At 37.9% G+C, this 17,817-nt stretch overlaps 2 protein-coding genes across 2 annotated transcripts in view; one reads left to right on the top strand and one right to left on the bottom strand.

Annotated features, from left to right (window-relative positions):
* efr3a (EFR3 homolog A (S. cerevisiae)) overlaps nucleotides 1–5,193 on the top strand; it is a 63,702-nt gene extending 58,509 nt beyond the window's left edge. The window contains exon 24 of the mRNA XM_060872319.1: nucleotides 701–5,193. Coding sequence (XP_060728302.1) covers nucleotides 701–806 — 106 coding nt within the window. The 3' untranslated portion in view covers nucleotides 807–5,193. The remainder of the gene's footprint in view (nucleotides 1–700) is intronic.
* Nucleotides 5,194–5,868: 675 nt separating this feature from the next.
* oc90 (otoconin 90) lies at nucleotides 5,869–17,125 on the bottom strand. Its single transcript, XM_060866544.1, is given in 13 exon segments — nucleotides 5,869–6,230; nucleotides 8,986–9,092; nucleotides 9,247–9,418; nucleotides 10,773–10,869; nucleotides 11,337–11,431; nucleotides 11,924–12,559; nucleotides 14,357–14,473; nucleotides 14,634–14,684; nucleotides 15,468–15,515; nucleotides 16,129–16,245; nucleotides 16,320–16,432; nucleotides 16,562–16,754; nucleotides 17,023–17,125. Coding segments are annotated over 13 exon segments (2,211 nt in total).
* Between the last annotated feature and the right edge of the window lie 692 nt (nucleotides 17,126–17,817).

The raw sequence follows: 17,817 nt of genomic DNA, 5'->3' as shown, positions 1-17,817 counted from the left end.
GATTCAAAACACTGATGCTTACCTACAAAGCCAAAACTGGAGCAGCTCCCTCTTACCTCATAGCTCTTATCACTCCTCACACTGCACATCACACTCTCAGAGCTACCAGCACTGCTCGACTGGTCCCACCATCTCTCAGGATAAGAGGTAGGTATACAGCAAGCCATGTAGAATGAACTTCCCCTAGATGTCTGAACAGCTGAGTCATCTTCGAACGATGGGTGAAGACCTAACTCTTCCTGATACACATAAACTAGTTCTTATTCCCTTGTTTATGTGTATGTTAAAAAACAAAACAAAACAAAAAAAAACACTGAACAGTTTTAGGTTGATGGAATCCTGTCTGTAACCTAGTGAACCAGTGTTGATGTATACATTGATAGAGACTTCATAGCACTTTTGTACAGTACATAATTCATAAATGTTAACATCAACAGATCAACAGTAATAATAATAATTTGATCTGTTTATTATTATATTATTATTAAATTACTCTTATTTAGTTTATGTTGATTATCCCTGTGAACGAGCTGTTATAAAATATAATGTATTAGAATTACAGCCTGCACCACTGTGCAGTGCTGGTGTAGAAAATGAATCTTATGACTTATGACTACGAGCGCTGTGATAAATGTTCCATACTTCACTATAGTACAAATCTGTATGTGATTGTTTTTTATTCCTATGTGTCTCTTCACAGCCCACCACCGAGCCCATCCGGCACAGTGACTGTGACATCAGGCCATGCCCAGTACCAGTCTGTGCCTGTCTACGAGATGAAGTTTCCTGACCTCTGTGTCTACTGAGCCTCAAGCTTAACTGTATCACTGTTCACTCTCCCCTTTAACCTTTCCCTTTACCAGATCACCACCCACTTTGACCTTCATCACCTAATTGCATCCATGCACCTTTTCACACTAAGCATTCACCTTTAAGCAGACCAGCACTGTAAACTTTATCCCCCCAATAATTCACTTAATCTAAAGCACTAAACTGTCCCTTGCTTTTAAACCGTTATTTAAATTCCAATCTAGAAATAATGCAATAATTAATGATCCCAATAACTGTAAGCAGCAAAGAAATTGTACTAGTCATGTAGTGTGTGTGTGTGTGTGTGTGTGTGTGTGTGTGTGTGTGTGTGTGTGTGTGTGTGTGTGTGTGTGTGTTTAGCTGTACTGGTTCAGAGGCCTTTGTCTCTTTGGGTATCATAGATAAAATGTTTACATGACTTTTAATGACTCTGAAACATGTCCTTGAGACACAGTGCTTCTCATGACATGGCATTAGCATGCAGGAATCTCCTCTATCTGAATGTATGATTGTCTGAGCCTCAGTAGAACATGACTCTCGCTTCACTTGTCACAAATTGCTTTGTGGGAGCTGATGGCACAAAGTTTCCTACAGATCATCAATTTCTGGGCCACATGAACATCAGCCTTTTTTAATGGCCCAATTCCTAAAACATTTGAGCCAGCCCTCAATTGCCACATGATTGCTGAGCCCTGGAATGTGGATTGGGTAAATGTGTCTATTTGAAATGTTCTTAAACATATCCATCCATTTTATCAGGTATAATGTTATACAAAGTTTCTGAATTTGGCTGGATGTGCAATTTAGACACAAATAAGAGCACAAACTGTGATCGTGGCAGTCACGTCACCAAAGAGCCCCAAACACACACACACACACTCTCACTCAAAATAGCTATGTGCAGCTTGTAATCCAATTCAGAGCTGGTATTGAAACATTCTCAATCATTTGGACCATTGTTTTTTTTTTTTGCATATTTTTTCAGAACGCATTGTAACAATGGAAAATTTTGAAAGTTAGCAGCTTTCGACTGTAAGAAGATGGCATTTATCAATATTCTTATAGAGATAGTTATATGACTCGTATAACATTAGGATTAAAGGTTCTAAATAGAAAGCAAACTTCTTATGACTTTATTCTTCAAGTAGAATGTTGAAGCTTAAAAAGTGACTGTTAAAAGCTTAAATACTATGCTGTAAATCTCTGAAATCTTATGCTGTAAATGTAGGCCTCAGTGAGCTTTTTTTATCAACTGCTTGAGATCCACTGCAATTTTTTTCCTCTATGTGATTGTGTAATAGGGTTTAGGAGAATTCAGGAAAATTTGTAGAATCAGAGCTTGATGCTCTCAGTGGTGTTGGAGACGTCTAATTCAGTAAATCTTCACTGCTCTGTTCCATGGATTCACAAAAGATCCATCTGTGTAAATGAGCAGTGTCGTGTATAAGCTGCTCTTATACAAACTAGACTGAAAATTCATCAGAAAAGCTGTTTGCATTGGATGGATTTGTAGCGCAAAAGAATTCAAGATGGTTTTGTCAAGATAACATCAAAGAGTGTTCAGGAAGTCATTACATTATTTTACCTGATTGCTCTTAATTATGTTTGACCCTATTGAAAAAGAAAAAGAACTGACTAGTATCAAATGGTGTGAAGAAATAAATTAGTGTTGAGAAGGAACATTTACAAGTCCAGCAGTTTTATGGTTTGGTAGCGTTTGTTCATGTGAAAATTTTCTCGTGTTAGATTTTGGAAAGGATTTTTGAAAGTGACTTGATGGGAGCTGTAATCACTATCCTTGTTTATGTCTTTGAGATAAATGTTCTGTGAATTCCAGATTCATAAACTCTATGAAATATAGAATATGTAAAATAGTGTATGCCAAAGCATTGCTGAATTCTCCAGACTTGTCATAAGGTGTTGGTTTATTTTGACTTAACAGCCGCTCTTGACAGTAGTGTCTGCCTCAGTACTAATCTATTCATGTGTATACAGTAGGTATTTATTCATAGTCACAGCTCATGACTTTTAGTATAAATGTATAGCGGACTCTTCACATCATCTAACCATCAGCCTGCCCAGAGAAGGGATCATTCAGTTCTTTTAAAACGGTCTATAATCACTGATCTGGTGAATCTTTCTGTATTTAACATGTACAGAATGAGCCTCTTGTGTAACTAATAAATGATTGTTTTTGAGGTTCTTTGGTTATTTATTTGATTGGTTCAAGTTTTTATTTTTTATTTTTTTCCTCCAAGTTATTTAGTAACTCAAGCACATTTTAGGTTTGATGATTATATTCACATCTATTTTCCTGTTTAGACTCATGCCTACAAAATCATCGATATACCTGTTTAAGTTATTAAAGTATTTCCTGCAGCTGTGCTATAAAAATTTGATTTAAAAACTTTAGCTTAGAAAGAATTATTACTGAGGAGCTGCATGTGTAGTGATTATAAGGAATGATGAGTGAATATGGGCTTCACAGAACGTGCTGTTAATGGTTTATGATGTGATGTGATGTGTCTCTCTGGACTTCTGTGTGTTCTGGTTCTCAGGCCACTGGATGCACAGCGTTTTGTGTTTTCACTCAGTTATACACACAAAGGGATTATAATTAATAGGGCCACACACACACACACACACACACACACACACACACACACACACACACACAGTTTACGCCTATGTATCCATTCATCCATCAACAAATTCTTCTTCTGGATGATCTTTTACTTGAGTCACTTTAGATCGTAAGGCCTACACAGTTGATTACTTGCTAAATGTCAGTGTGCAAATTTTACCATAAATTATAAACACAGGCAAATTTTTTGTAACACTGAAAAATAGGTCAGTAATTAAATACTTGATTATTTTATTTATTTATTTATTTTTGTTCATAATGGGAGAATGACAGAAATCTTTCAAGTTGTGCAAGAGGATATAAATTCTTCTTTGTCTGTATATATAAAACTACAGTATAAGACTATTCCAAATAACATTTTTATATCCTTTGATATGTGGAATTCACACAAGGGTTCAGTACAATTTTAACATAGAATTTCTTATTTTTTGAAATCAAGTAACATCAAATGCAAGAATGGACATAAGCGAAAAAATAGATCATCATAAAAGATGTTCATGTTCAGCACAAATAAATCGGATGATGTATTGCCTGTGCGCTTCCTCATCTACCTTCATATTTGTGTTAAAGGAGTGAAAACACAAACTAATGGTGCAATGAAATGAGAACCATTCTACACATGGAGTGGAACGCAGTGGAAACTGTAGCTGAGACCTCATGCATGCAGGGAAAAGTCATGAGGTGAAAAGTGCAGGAGACCCTGAGGCTGTTATTGATCCGATTCTCCGCTGGAGTGAATGAAGTGATTAGGTGTCCAGGTCAGTCTTTGATAGAAAGTCAGCAGTTTAACTTTGCAGGAAAATGTGAGCAGACAGGAAATGAGCTCATGGCTATTAGACAATGTTGACCTTTTTGGGGTAAGATGCTGCATTACAGCGTGTTGCTTAGCTTTCTTTCTGCTTAATGAGCTATTAGAAAGAGACATTTAATTATAGACAGATTTCAGTGTTTATACCTTGTAGTCTGCGTTAATGATCTATTTTGTAATATTACTGCAATATATTTTTGTCTTAATAGGAAATGTGTATTTTTCATGTGAAGTAATAACAATGCTGTGTCGGTGGGTCTGTAGAGCTTGACAGGGACTCTTGCATGCTGGGCTTTTATATTATTGTAATCATTAGGCAGTGGTAAAAAGGGTAAAGAAATCTTGTTCTTATAATTGTAGTGTTAAGAATGTTACTGTTATCTTGAACAGAACATCTCTTGAGCCAGCAGTATACTTGGTACTTGAATCTTCGCTTAGCAGTAATGTGTTTTAATGTGTCTCTTTAAGGCTGTGCTTCTACACACACTTTTATATAGTTTCCTATATAACTGAGTAGACAGCTTTGAACAGTCAGCGGGACCACTGAACAATCACTCAGTGTTTCCCCTGATAGGCCACCTTGTGTTTTCTGTGTGTGTGTGTGTGTGTGTGTGTGTGTGTGTGTGTGTGTGTGTGTGTGTGTGTGTGTGTGTGTGTGTGTGTGTGTGTGTGTGTGTGTGTGTGTGTGTGTGTGTGTGTGTGTGTATACACATGTGATCAAGCAATTCAGCCTTTAATATGTACAATCATGATCACCAGCTATGGCATTCACATTTCAGTGTAAATTGTTAAATGTAAAAAAAAACCACTAAGATGCTATAAAGTTTGCTGCCAAATTTCTGTCTAACAGGGCGTTTGATGCTCAACCACTTTCGTTTGCACAGCAACATCAAACAATATCAATAAAGATTTTATATTTAAAGCAATAAAAGCTGTTGTGTGATTCATTATTTTTTATTTTAAAATTTGTCTGTGTGAGAACTTATTCAGTTCAGTTATTTTGGTATAACATAAGGAAGATATTTTATATTAATACACAATGATTTGTTACAAACAAGGTCTCAGGTTAATCAAGCTTTCACTTTCCATGCAAAATATTTTTGTTTACATAAGAGAAAAGAAATGGTAATAGAAGAAATGGTAATAGAATATTGATGCTTCAATAGAAGAAGCATCTATAATGGAGTAAACAGGGATCTTTACTTAATGCTGTAATTTCTTAATTTCCCTGAAATAACTCGTCCTCAGTAGGCATTAAGTTGACTTTCAAGAAACAAATATCTTTTCAGAATTGATTGTTGTTTTTAGAAGTGATTTTACATTTTAAACACATAAAACACTAAATAATACAGATTAACTTGCATGTAGTTCATGTAGCAATGTTCAATTAACGTTAGCTACCTGCTGTTCAGCTACAATACACAGACTTGATATAGGAAATATAACATGCTGGAAAACAGCAGGAAAAAAAACGCTCTCTCTGCCAATTAGTGACCATGTTTTAGTGCACCTTCATGGTGTGGGTGGTTTAGTCTTGTTTTTTACTTGCTGTTAGGATGTGTGAACATCCATCAATATTGTTCATGTAGTGCAATGTTTCATATTTCTAGCTTTCTTCATCTTCTTCTTCTTTTTCTTCTTTGTTATTCTCCTTTTCTGGTTTTCCTGCATACTTCCCCTCTTGCTCCTTGGCCCCCTCTGGCTTCTTGGTGTGTCCAGGTTTACCAAGTGTTTGTGGACGTTGCTGTGGACCTGTATGTGTTTGTAGATCTAATTTAGTTTCTGAACTCTCCTGGCTGGAGTCAGCATTTGTGGGTTGTGGATCTGGGCGTGGTCTGCGCATGCAGGAAGGTCGAGGACCAGAACATTGCGAGGTTACCAAGTGGTTAAAATGAGATGCTGCCATGCACTCGGCTGCAGTGTGATCACATGCGCACTGCAGCCGATCGCACACACTTACTCCAAGGCCTGAATCAGAAACACAACAGACAATGGTGAGTTGTTTAACTTGTCTCACTATCATAACTTTGTCCCAGATGTTATTCAGTATTCATACTTCTGACTTGCAAGTCACTGTTTTCACAAAGATGCACTCCAAGTGGGTTGGCATGTCTCCGTTATTCCCAGACCAAAAGCCCAGGTTTGTGTACTGGTTTTATTCTTTTTCTCTAGATACCCTCATACAAATAGAGTTGGTGTTGTCATTGGTTGAAAAAAAGTGTTACAGTACAATTTGGTGCACCCAATCAAACACTTTAGGATTCTAAGAGTGCAGATCTTGTCAGAACCTTGGCATTTTGCAGACTCACTTATCCAGAGTGACTTCCATTTATCTAATTTATACACAAGAGCAATTGATGGATAAGGGCTTTGCTCAAGGGCTCAGCAGTGGCAGCTTAGCAGTGGTGGGATTTAAATTCCTGACCCTTCAATCAGTAGTCCAATGTCTTTACAGACGTTTTCCTGCAGGAATAAAGGGTCTATATCGTACTGGCCATAATGGAGCAGTGGTATCTCAAGTTTTTAAGGGCACTGATAGGAAGGTCAGGGTTCATGCCCCAGTATTGCCAAGCTACCACTGCTGGGCATTGAACAAGGCCCTTAATTCTTTCAGCTCCAGGCGTGCTGCATTCTGCCTTCCGACCCTGCACTCTTTCCACAACCTCCAAAGCTGCCATATGCAAAGAAAGAATTTCATTGTGCTGTAAAGGCTTGTACTGTTGCAGGTGCCAAGTAGCATGAGCATAACAGGCACTATAGATTAAATAGAATTGAATGTGACACCCAGGATGCTGGCTAGTCTATGGTACCACCAAAGTTCAATTTTTTTATTGCAATAATAAGGTTTATTTAGAACAAGGTATGTTTATGTCCTATTCCCTCTGACAACCACCAGGGCCAAGGACCAAGGTTCTAAACCTGCCTTGTTCATCTGTCATTCTCTTTGCCAAGAAAAGATCACAGGTCCAAATAGAGAAGAATCCTGTGAGGACATGACTACATGGCAAATTTCCTGCTGCTGATTGCTTGTATTTTTTCCACATATATGCCATATTTGAAAGATCTTACATGAAAGTGGGTCAGTTTTGAAGATGATTTCAGGTTGCAGTCCTCCTTGAGGCATGGCTCTAAATCCCATTTCTGATCTGCTTACCCCTCAGTGCGACATTACCCGACTTTTGAAATTACGGTTTACTCATTTTTAATTCGTTTCGAATTGTATACAGTATATGTCAAAGATTACAAGCCTTTTAAGGCACCTGCAGAACATCTGTGCTGATCATTTTTGCCTTTTTCTTTCCACAGAGATATATAGTACACATTTATCTTGTTCAATCTTGACAAACTGTCCCTTTATACTGTACCTGGCTCAGGGTTCCCTGTAGTGGAGCAGGGTTGTGATCCAATGTTCTGCATTAGTAAATGGTGGTTTATAATGGACACTCAATGAGCACTTTATAAGGAACACCTGTATCATTCATACAATTATCTGATCAGCCAATCGTGTGACTGCGTATGCATAGAATCATACGGATCCGGACAGCAGCTTCGGTTAACGTTCACATCAACCATCAAAATGTGGAAAAATGTGATCTCTGTGATTTTTGACTATAGCATAATTTTTGGGATTATCTGGTTTTGGGATAATTTTTAAGTATTTTCTGGTATCTTTTCTGTGAGTATTTTTTACACACAAATGTTTAGTCAGAATTGTGCAATAAATAAAAGAGCAGTTCTCTGACAGTAACACCTTGTTGATGAGGTTATCAGAGAATGGCCAGATTGGTTTCAGCTGACAGAAAGGCAACAGTAATTTAGATAAACACTTTGTACAATTGTGGTGAGCACAAAAGCATCTCAGAACACAACTTGGTTGGCTGGGTTACAACACCAGAAGGCCAAATTGGAATTCCCTTCTGTCATCCTAGAACATAAAGCTGAGTCTGCAGTAGGCACATGCTCACCAAAACTAATCAAAGACAGGAAAAACGAAGCCTGGTATGATGAATAACAATTTCTTCTAGTTCACCCAAGAGCCTTGAGTCAAGAGTTCTGTGGGTCTGCTAATACCAAACAATCGTTGTTTGAACGCAACAGCTTATTGAAGTATTGTTGTTGATCATGTGCATCCTTTCATAGCCACAGAATACCCATCTTCTATGTCACAAAGCAAAAGTCATCCTAAACTGCTTTCATGAACATGACAATCTGTTCTTTAGTGGTCTTCCTAGTCACAGGATCTGAATCTAGTAGAACAACTTTGGTTTGTGGTACAACAGCAGATTCACTATTCATTATGAAATTACACCTGAAAAATCTGCAACAATTGAGTGATGCAAGCATGTCACAATGGACCAGAATCCCAAAGCAGTGTTTTCAACATATTGTGCAATCCTGCCCTGAAGGATAGCTGGCTCAAGTAGTTAAGGGTCTGGGTTGTTGATTGGAAGATTGGTGCTCAAGCTGCCACTGTTGGGCCCTTGAGCAAGGTCCGTAACCCTCTCTGCTCCAGGGACACTGTATCATAGCTGACCCTGTGCTCTGTCCTCAGTGTCCAAAGTTGCGATATGCGAAGAAAGAATTTCTCTGTGCTATAATGTATATGTGACAAAAATAAAGGCTTCTATTGTATTCTAGATGTTGTTTCAAAAGTGAAAGACTTCTTAATAAATCACTCAGTGAGTATAGATCATTTATATACCTACAAGATTTGTAAACTCACATTGAGGCTTGCTGTTGTGGCAGGTGGTGTGAATATTGAGTTTCCTGTCTCTCCTGCAGCCCAACAGTGTGAGCTGCTCCAAACAGCACTGATGCAGGAAACAGCACCTAAAGAAAAGCATAAGGAATAAGCATAAAAAGAGTCAAAGGTGGGTCTCACACATATAGGGGTAATTTGGGTAATTGTTTACTTCAGGTGGTCTTCAGTCATGTTTGAAGTTACACACTTCATGTGTTTTTTTTTCTTTTTCTTTCTTATTACCGATCCAAGTTGTCTTGGGGGATTCCGCTACCGTGCTGTCCACAATAGCAGCCGTAGTGCTCGTACTCTTGAGGACAGTGGCCGGTTAGGCAGTACAGCATTTCCCCCAAAGCTGCAAACTCCTTAATTACCTCTCCGGTGGAGCTGTACTGCATAAATGTCATGCTGCACTCTACATGTACACCAAACATACAGTTTACTCAGTATTATAGCTCTACATTCAACACATAACTACAAAACAACAATAATAATAATAAATTAATTATAATTAAATTATTCCTGAAATAATAATAATAATAATCATCATCATCATCATCATCATCATCATCATCATCATCATCATTTGTGTTACTTGATTTACAAATTCAGCCAGGGACATGTTATGGATTTAAACACATCAGCACTAAACCACCAAAGAGCTGTTGCTAATGTGTTTAGTTAACAATAGCTTAGTTTCAACTAATGTATCTACTCCATGAAATACATAAATGTAAACATATATCATTCAACCAATAATCATCCATGGATGGATGCAGAACTAGCAGGATTGGCTGTGCTTTCTGGGTGGGAGGAATGACATATTCTCTCTCTCCTGTCAATCACAGAGACACTAGCCAGTCATATGTGTCTGTGAGCACTTTTTTTCCCCTCAAACTGTGTTTTTCTCAACTGTATAAAGTTTTACTGGTTGGCATCACCTGTCTTGGTGGAAGCATGTGTTAGCCTTCATGCCTTGATTAGTAGCTTTTGTAGGGTTTCGAATTGGCATGTGATATGAACTTATAGCCCTGCGATGGGTTGGCACTCCATCCAGGGTCTATCCTGCCTTGATGCCCAATGACGCACAGGCTCCCCGTGACCCGAGGTAGTTCGGATAAGCGGTAGAAGATGAATGAATGAATGAATGAATGAATATGAACTTATAAACATATGAACCTAATAAAGTGTGTTTTATTCGGATAATGCTGTTTCTATATACAGATTATTCATTTTAGATTAAGCTTCTTTAACTCACCACCATAATATAGTTTTAGAATTAATTTAATTTCAATTTTCTATACTTTATTTATTTATTTATTTATTTATTTACTTTTTTTTAATAGAATGAACAATGCAATATCTATAAACCAACATTAGGTTTATATCTATATTACAAAAAAAAAAGAAGTGGAAATACATTAAATGGAAGCAAATTATAATATTATTATTATTAGACACAATAAAACAAATATAAGATTTAACATTTAACTTATATTGTTGTACCATTTAACATTTTTAGCATTTTAAAATGATTTGCCAACAGAATAAGACAACTTAAAGCTTGAAATGAGTAACAATGTCTACTTGGTTTATTTTAATCTTCTAAAAGAACATACTTTTAAGATATTTTCACTTGTCAATATGCCCTTTTTTGCACACTATATGCGAATGATAATTAATATAACGTAGCTAAAGCCACTATTAGCAACAACCTGTATATTTGCTCAGTAGCTCTACAGTAAGCTGCACCAGTAAGCTGCTCTCACCATCTGATTGAGAGTCTAGCAGAATCTCGGACAGTCCCGCTGCCTCCAGCAGGGGCCAGGAGATGAGTGGCATCATTCGCTTTCTTCTCTGAAGAAGCTCTGAAACACACATGTATGCACACAAGACATCATTATAAGACTTTATGTAATATATATTCGTTTTGTAGAAGTTAGTTATCTTACAACTAGTTAGTTAGTTAGTTAATTTGTTAGTTATCATGCTTCTTAAAGAAAACAGAAAGAATGTCATTTTTATTAGGAGCATTGACACGCTCTGAGTTGATATAGTTAGATATAATCGTTCTTGTCATATCATCTGTCTTCTATAATAAAACTAGAACAAAAAAAAATGATGTAAGCTGTCATAACATTACACATGATGGCAGTGATAGTGTTAATTACACGCAACCGCAATATTGCACTCATTTCATTGGACATTAAACTGATGCGGCAACTGCAGACAATGTGTGATGACATGTTTATAACATGCCTGTGTGTCTCTGTTTTAGTCTTACTTTTTGCTTCTGCCTCCTGGGAACTGTCCACCAGCTCTCTCTTTATCGCTTCATATTTCTTCTCTCTCACTTCTTCTTCTTCTTCTTTTTCTTCTTCTTCTTCTTCTTCTTCTTCTTCTTCTTCATAGCCATGTGTAGTGGTAGCTGATGAAGAAGGGGTGTTGTTGGGTTTGGGTGTGTGAGGAAACCTGGGGGATGGTGTGTGTAGTGGATGTGGCTCAGTTTTTTGGTTGTGAGTAACTGGGGCTCTCCATATGCCACCAGGTCTTTGGTGAACTGTCACCAAGGTTTTTTGGGTGATTGTGGGCTGTGTAAGTCCTGTGCGTGTGGTGTGTGGTGTGTGTAGTGATTTTGTAAAAGTTGTTTTTGTTTGTAATGGTGTAAATGGTCCGGAATGTGTAGTGTGTCTGGAGAGCCTGTGTGATGTGTGGTGTGTTACAAGCATATTTGTCAGTGTTTTTGGGGATAATGTTGAGGTGGCTTGTGATGAAGCATCAGCTCTGACCTCTGTATGTTGTGTAGGATTTGTAGGCAAGCGCTGAGAGGTTGTGGGTGTGAGAGTGATGGAATTAAGTGTAGTTGTGTGACCAGAAGTGCTATCCTGTATTTCTGCACTTGTATGTAGATTGTCATTACCACTGTGTTCTTCATCCTGACTCTCTGTGTCCGTCACCTCCTCATCTTCTGAGAGACGATGTGTGGAGATGAGAGTGTGTGTGTTAGCTGGTGCGTGTATCTCAAGCAATTTGGCCTGATCTTCAGTGATCTTGGTTAGGGTGGTGGTCTGCAACCTTTCTGTTATCTGTTCATCCTTGCTGCTTATCTCTTCCCTGCTTTCATGTCTATAATCCTCAGGAGACAGCTGAGTAGGAGTGGGCGTGACCTCAGTGTTTTGTTCGGCTGGCAGGGTCACGTTTACTGTGTGAAACAGGATTTGATTGGTTTCTGACTCAGATGGAGTGGATACCAGAAAGATATCAATGCCTTGAGACATTTTAGCTTCTTCCTGTTCTTTCTCCTCAGTATGCGATCTCTCCACACTCTTCGCACTATCCCCACCTTCATCCATCTCCCTCATCTCTATTGAATCTTCTTTGCTCTCCATCTCTTTGTTCTTTGCCACTGAAGAGTTCGGGTCCAGTTTTGCTGTGGTGTTGTCATCATTGTAGCCCAACGGCTGTGGCAATGTAGTATCAAAGGTCACTGCCGTAGTTTGGAGGAACATCTTGTCCTTTAGGAGTGCTTCAACTTTACCTCCATCTTTTTTCAGCTCTTTTGATAAATAGCTTGTCCAGGTGTGTGACACTTCAGGTTGAATTGTAGTGATGGAGTCCATTCGATGTGTGTGTGCACTTTCTGTCTCTGAGTCAGGTGTGTATGTTTGTGTTTCACGATACACACCACGGTATGGTTGAGACACGGATGTTAAATCTAAATTGTCCTTTTCTGTCAATAACGGAAATAGAAAACCATGTACAGTAAATGCATTAAGCATAAGGCATAGTGCACCAAACACGATGAAACAAAATTCTGAACCAAAATCTCCTACAGAATAAAACTGTAATTGTAATGAATTTGCTGCAGTCACATGATTGCAGTCCTCCAATGAAATTAGCTCGTTGACCTCCAAATATTTGCAAAACCTAGTGAAGAAAAAGCCTTTTGTGACCTCTGCTTAAAAATGAGGAATTCCTCTTCTTTACTTTTAACACAAAGGTCACAGCATCATTCTTTTTCTTGTGAACTGGCTAACACTTCTAATGTTTGTGAATCTTCAGGTCATAGTTCAGCTTGAGGAACCTGACATTACTTATCTCCTCTCAATTTCCCATATATGTGAATTGTTTTTCTCTATTTTTTCAGTTTGACCTAAAGACTTCTGATGCAATTATTTTTGGAAATCACACATTTGCATAATGCTGCCGATGAACGTTGACACACACATCTGCATTTTTTCCAGCAGCAAAACTGCACATCATTTTTTTGTATTTTCTGTCATTATTTTTGACAAGAATATATACAAATGCATGCTAACTCAATTAGAAGGCTGCACTAAAAAAAGGGAGTAAGATTTAAGTGTTGAGGAAATGTTATTTTAACAGGTTTACGCTGTGTGTAAAAGTGCATAAAATGTGTGTGTGAACTGCTTGTGTAGCTCTAGCTCTTAATGTGCTGCCTTGTTGAGTGCCCAGTTGGGTTTCAATCCCCAGCACTGCCAAGCTGTTGTTGGGCCACTGAGCAAGGCTCTTAACCTTGTCTGCTCCAGGGGACTGCATCATGGCTGACCTTGTGCTCTGGCCCCAGTCTCCAAAACTGGGATATTTAAAGAAAGAATTTAAATATGAAGCCAATATTTTTGTCAAATATACATTATAGCACAGTGAAATTCTTTCTGCACATGTCCCAACTTTTAAGTTCCAGCCATTATACAGTGTTCCTGGAGCAGAGAGGGTTAAGGGCCTTGCTCAAGGGCCCAACAGCTGTAGCTTGGCAGTTCTGGGGTTTGAAACATGAGCCTTTGATTGAAAACCCAGAGCCTTATCCAACTGTGCTGTAATGTATACATCTCAAAAATAAAGGCTTCTAAAAATCTTGTAAGGATGAAATCCTTATAATATTAAATAGTCTTATTACAGTGTTTTAAATGGTACACTATTGTGATAAGACAGTGTTGGCTCAGGTGGTTAAGCCTCTAGGCTGATGATCAGAAGGTTGGAGTTTAAACCCCAGTACTGCCAAGCTGACTCTTAACCCTCTCGGCTTCAGGGACGCTGCATTATGGCTGACCCTACGCTCTGACCCCAACTTCTAAGAAAGAGAGTTCCACAGTGCTGTAATGTAACATGTGGCAACAATAAAGGCTTCTTTTCTTCTTCACGGTGAAAACGCATCACGCATTTGTTAATTCACATGGAACTGATAAACGCATTTCAGTTAAGTAAATTAAACAAACTAATTCCTAGTGTATGTCCAAAATCACTGCACTTAATGCTCCACATCTACTTCACCTTTCTCTTTCTTCAATTAAATGCATTTTTTTCTTTTTTAATTATAAAGGTTCTTCTATACCTGATATTGGTATCCTAGAATACCCTGCACCGTGGCTCTGGTTCTTCAGAGTGTTGTTTTTCAGGAAAAATTCCTCAGTGAAGTTACCCATAGTTCCATTCAATATAATATCCAGTTCTGACAGCAGATACAGAACAATAACAGAGAATTAGAGAGAACCAGTATTAAACAATGACAGACCAAAGATATAATGGAGCAATCTTGTAGAATTGTTTCATGATGTAATTAAAACTCTTAAAACACTTTTTTTCAATCTTGAACATCCTAGTTTTCCTACCATCAAGCATTATATCCACATCTGATATCTGTGGCGATGCTCCCACCCATTCTGAAAGGAGAAGAACAATCATAAAGGTTTATCAAGGTTGGAGACCAAGGAAAAGGGATCTTCAGGCACTTCCCCAGGCAGAACAAATAAATTTCAGGTGCTACCTGTGGGAAAGTCTGAACCTCCTGAAAAAGACTACAAGGTTTTGGGCTAGAGAATCCTTGTACATAGCAGACTTTTGGCCCCCCTGTAGCATCAGCCACAGAAGAGTCCCAAAACATCGCTGCATCCACTGTCTATCAGCTGCCGTTTCCCATATTCAGTCACACACGTTTGGACTAATCTGACCTCAATACAATGTTGGTAGGAAGGTAGTGCTGAACAGCTGATCATTAAATTTGACAACCACAAGAATAAAGTAAATAATGCAATTCTTAATGGGCTACATTTTCCATCCTTTATCCTCTTCCTCACTGTGTGTGTGAGGTTCAGTTTCTGGCAAATTCTTCTGAAAAATAAAAACTTTTTCGGAAACCTTTTTCTCTGGCTCTAATCCTCTTTAATGGTATCTTTAACTGCTCATGTATTTTAATATCTTTACATGATTTAAGTGTCTATTGTATTTAAATTTCTTTGGGTTCTCACAATCTTACTTACTGTATGACAAAAGGACCTATTTTATTATATCCCAGAAAAAAAGTCTTATGAATATGTATTTCAAATATTTCTTAAAGGCTTCAATGTGAATGTGTGTGTCCACATGCACTTGTGCTTGAGAATCTGTGTGTGTGTTTGTGTGTGTGTTTGTATGTGTGTATACATGTGGATGTGTGTGTTTGCAACCTGTTCTGTTGACCATCTCACTGATGATGGTGTTGTTATAAAGAAGATCTGTCAGAGAACAAAAGAGGACATGAATGTAATTAAGAAAACAGAGATAGAATGAAGTTAATTGTGCGAAACATCCCTGTACCCTTCCCTGTCCCTGTTAAAAAGTTATTTTTTGTTGTTTTAAATAAACTAAAGGACATTTTGATAGTGATTTTGCCTTCAATTAAAGTCTATTTGCAGAAAGCATTACACATATAGCACAGTGTAACAGTAAATTTCACAGATGAATATCAGTGATACCGTGCAACAGAGATAACTAATGTGAAATATCATTCGATCAGATTCCTCACAGTTTGGTTGGGTTAAAGGATGTGTGATTGTTCCATTACACAATACAGCAAAAAGTGTCCTCTGGCCCACAAACCCACACTGGCTAATCCTATTTCTGACTCCACTCATCCCTCCACCCTTAAACACTTGAATTTCTTCAATTCTAATTGAACTGTTTGAGATTTGCCCATATTCTGTACATTTGTGTTTTCTTTCCTGTAAATCTCATGACATCATGACATAATGATAATACGATTTGATGAGATTAGATGTACTTGAGCAAGGAAAATGTTCAGTTGGCATCTGCGGTACATCATGACCCACTAGGAACTGAAGAATTTACCTGTGAGTTCTGGGCTCTGGTGCTGAGTTGAAAGGACTAAGTGGGAATTGTTTCCAATACAAGCTATAGCTTCTTGGTCACAAAGACAGAATCCTTGTTCACACAAATCAAGTGAATCTAGAGCAGTTAGAAAATAAATCAGTCTACAAAATAAATCAAAAATAAATGTGTGTGTGTATGTGTGTGTGTACCACAGCTGTTGTTGCTAAGATGGGAGCAGGTGTAATTGGTGTGTGCTGGTGGAGTCTTTCTGCATTGTAATTCTTCTATTTCTCGATAGCATCGTTGATGGTCAAAGCAGCACCTACACAAACATTTGTGTGAGTTTAACTGATTTATTACCCACAACATTAACATGGTTCTCTTGTGTTTATTCATCTATGAAATATTGTTCTGCTTCATGAGTTTAATTCCACCACTCCGTTATTCTCACCAGTCGAGTGTATCGCTGGCAGCTGGAGTGTGTGTTGTGTTCTGGATGTTTATGTAGCTGCAGTAATGTCTCCTGCCTTGAAGATCAGTTGGACAGACACCAGTTTCACAGCGCATCCACACAGCAAACTCCACCAAAGATGGCAAATTATTAAACACTGAATAAAGCCAGTTGAACTGCTCTCCTAGACAATCTATTCACACACACACACACACACACACACACACACACACACACACACACACACACACACAGCAGGTCAATGCAGTAATTGTCATTCTTTATCTATTTGGTTGGAGCAGAGTTTACAGAGGAAATCACTGTTAAATGTATACACTAACACAAGGGTCTATACATTCTATTTTGTGTAAAAGAAAAACCTGTATGTGAGAGAAATGACACTAACAATAAATACACAAACCCAAATAATATTCCTCCATGGTGGATAGAAATGAACCTACCTAAAAGGAGATAATCTGTGTTGAGGTCATTTGTATCTGGGCAGAACACATATGTGCTTTTCACTGTAAACAACAGGATCAATAATATAACATATTAGCACATTATTTATCATATACACAGTGTAGATCCATGATCCATCTTCATCCATGTTTATTGAATTAAAAAAAAACATTTTAATAATCTCACCATTTATGAATGTGAATAGCAGGAAAATTGAAAACAGCGGCATGATTATCCTAAAATATACAACAGATAAAATGTTCATGTAAAATTCAAAAGACTTCAGGTACATTTTCACTAGTTCTCATGCACCTAACTACTGTAGCATGACAATGTTCCTGTGCACAAAGCAAACTCCATGAAGACATGGTTTGCCAAAGCTGGAGTAGAAGAAGAGGAGTGACTTGCAAAAAAGACCTGACCACAATCCCACCAAACACTTTTAGAGATCAACAGTGACTTCCCACCAGTCCTTCTCACCTGACATCAGTGCCTGACCTCACTAATGCTTGTGTGGCTGAATCCTTTACAGAGCAGATAGGTTAAATTAACAAAAAAAACAATGAACACAGGATGGTAAATCTGGGAAAGGAACTTCACCAAGCACACAGGGGTATTATAATCAGGTGTCTACAAACCTTTGGCCTTATAAATTTAAGCAAAAAGGCTCCTTTTTATAAAGCATTGCTATAATGCTAGTCTTAAATATACACAATACAATTTATTCCCCAAAGCATCTAATGCCCGAAATATTCAACATTTATTAAACATCCAACAGCAGTCCAAGACTTCAA

The sequence above is a fragment of the Tachysurus vachellii genome, chromosome 1 (assembly GCF_030014155.1).
Source record: "Tachysurus vachellii isolate PV-2020 chromosome 1, HZAU_Pvac_v1, whole genome shotgun sequence".
NCBI lineage: Eukaryota > Metazoa > Chordata > Actinopteri > Siluriformes > Bagridae > Tachysurus > Tachysurus vachellii.
The sequence above is the reverse complement of the archived record's forward strand: the minus strand, read 5'-3'. Positions and strand labels throughout refer to the sequence as shown.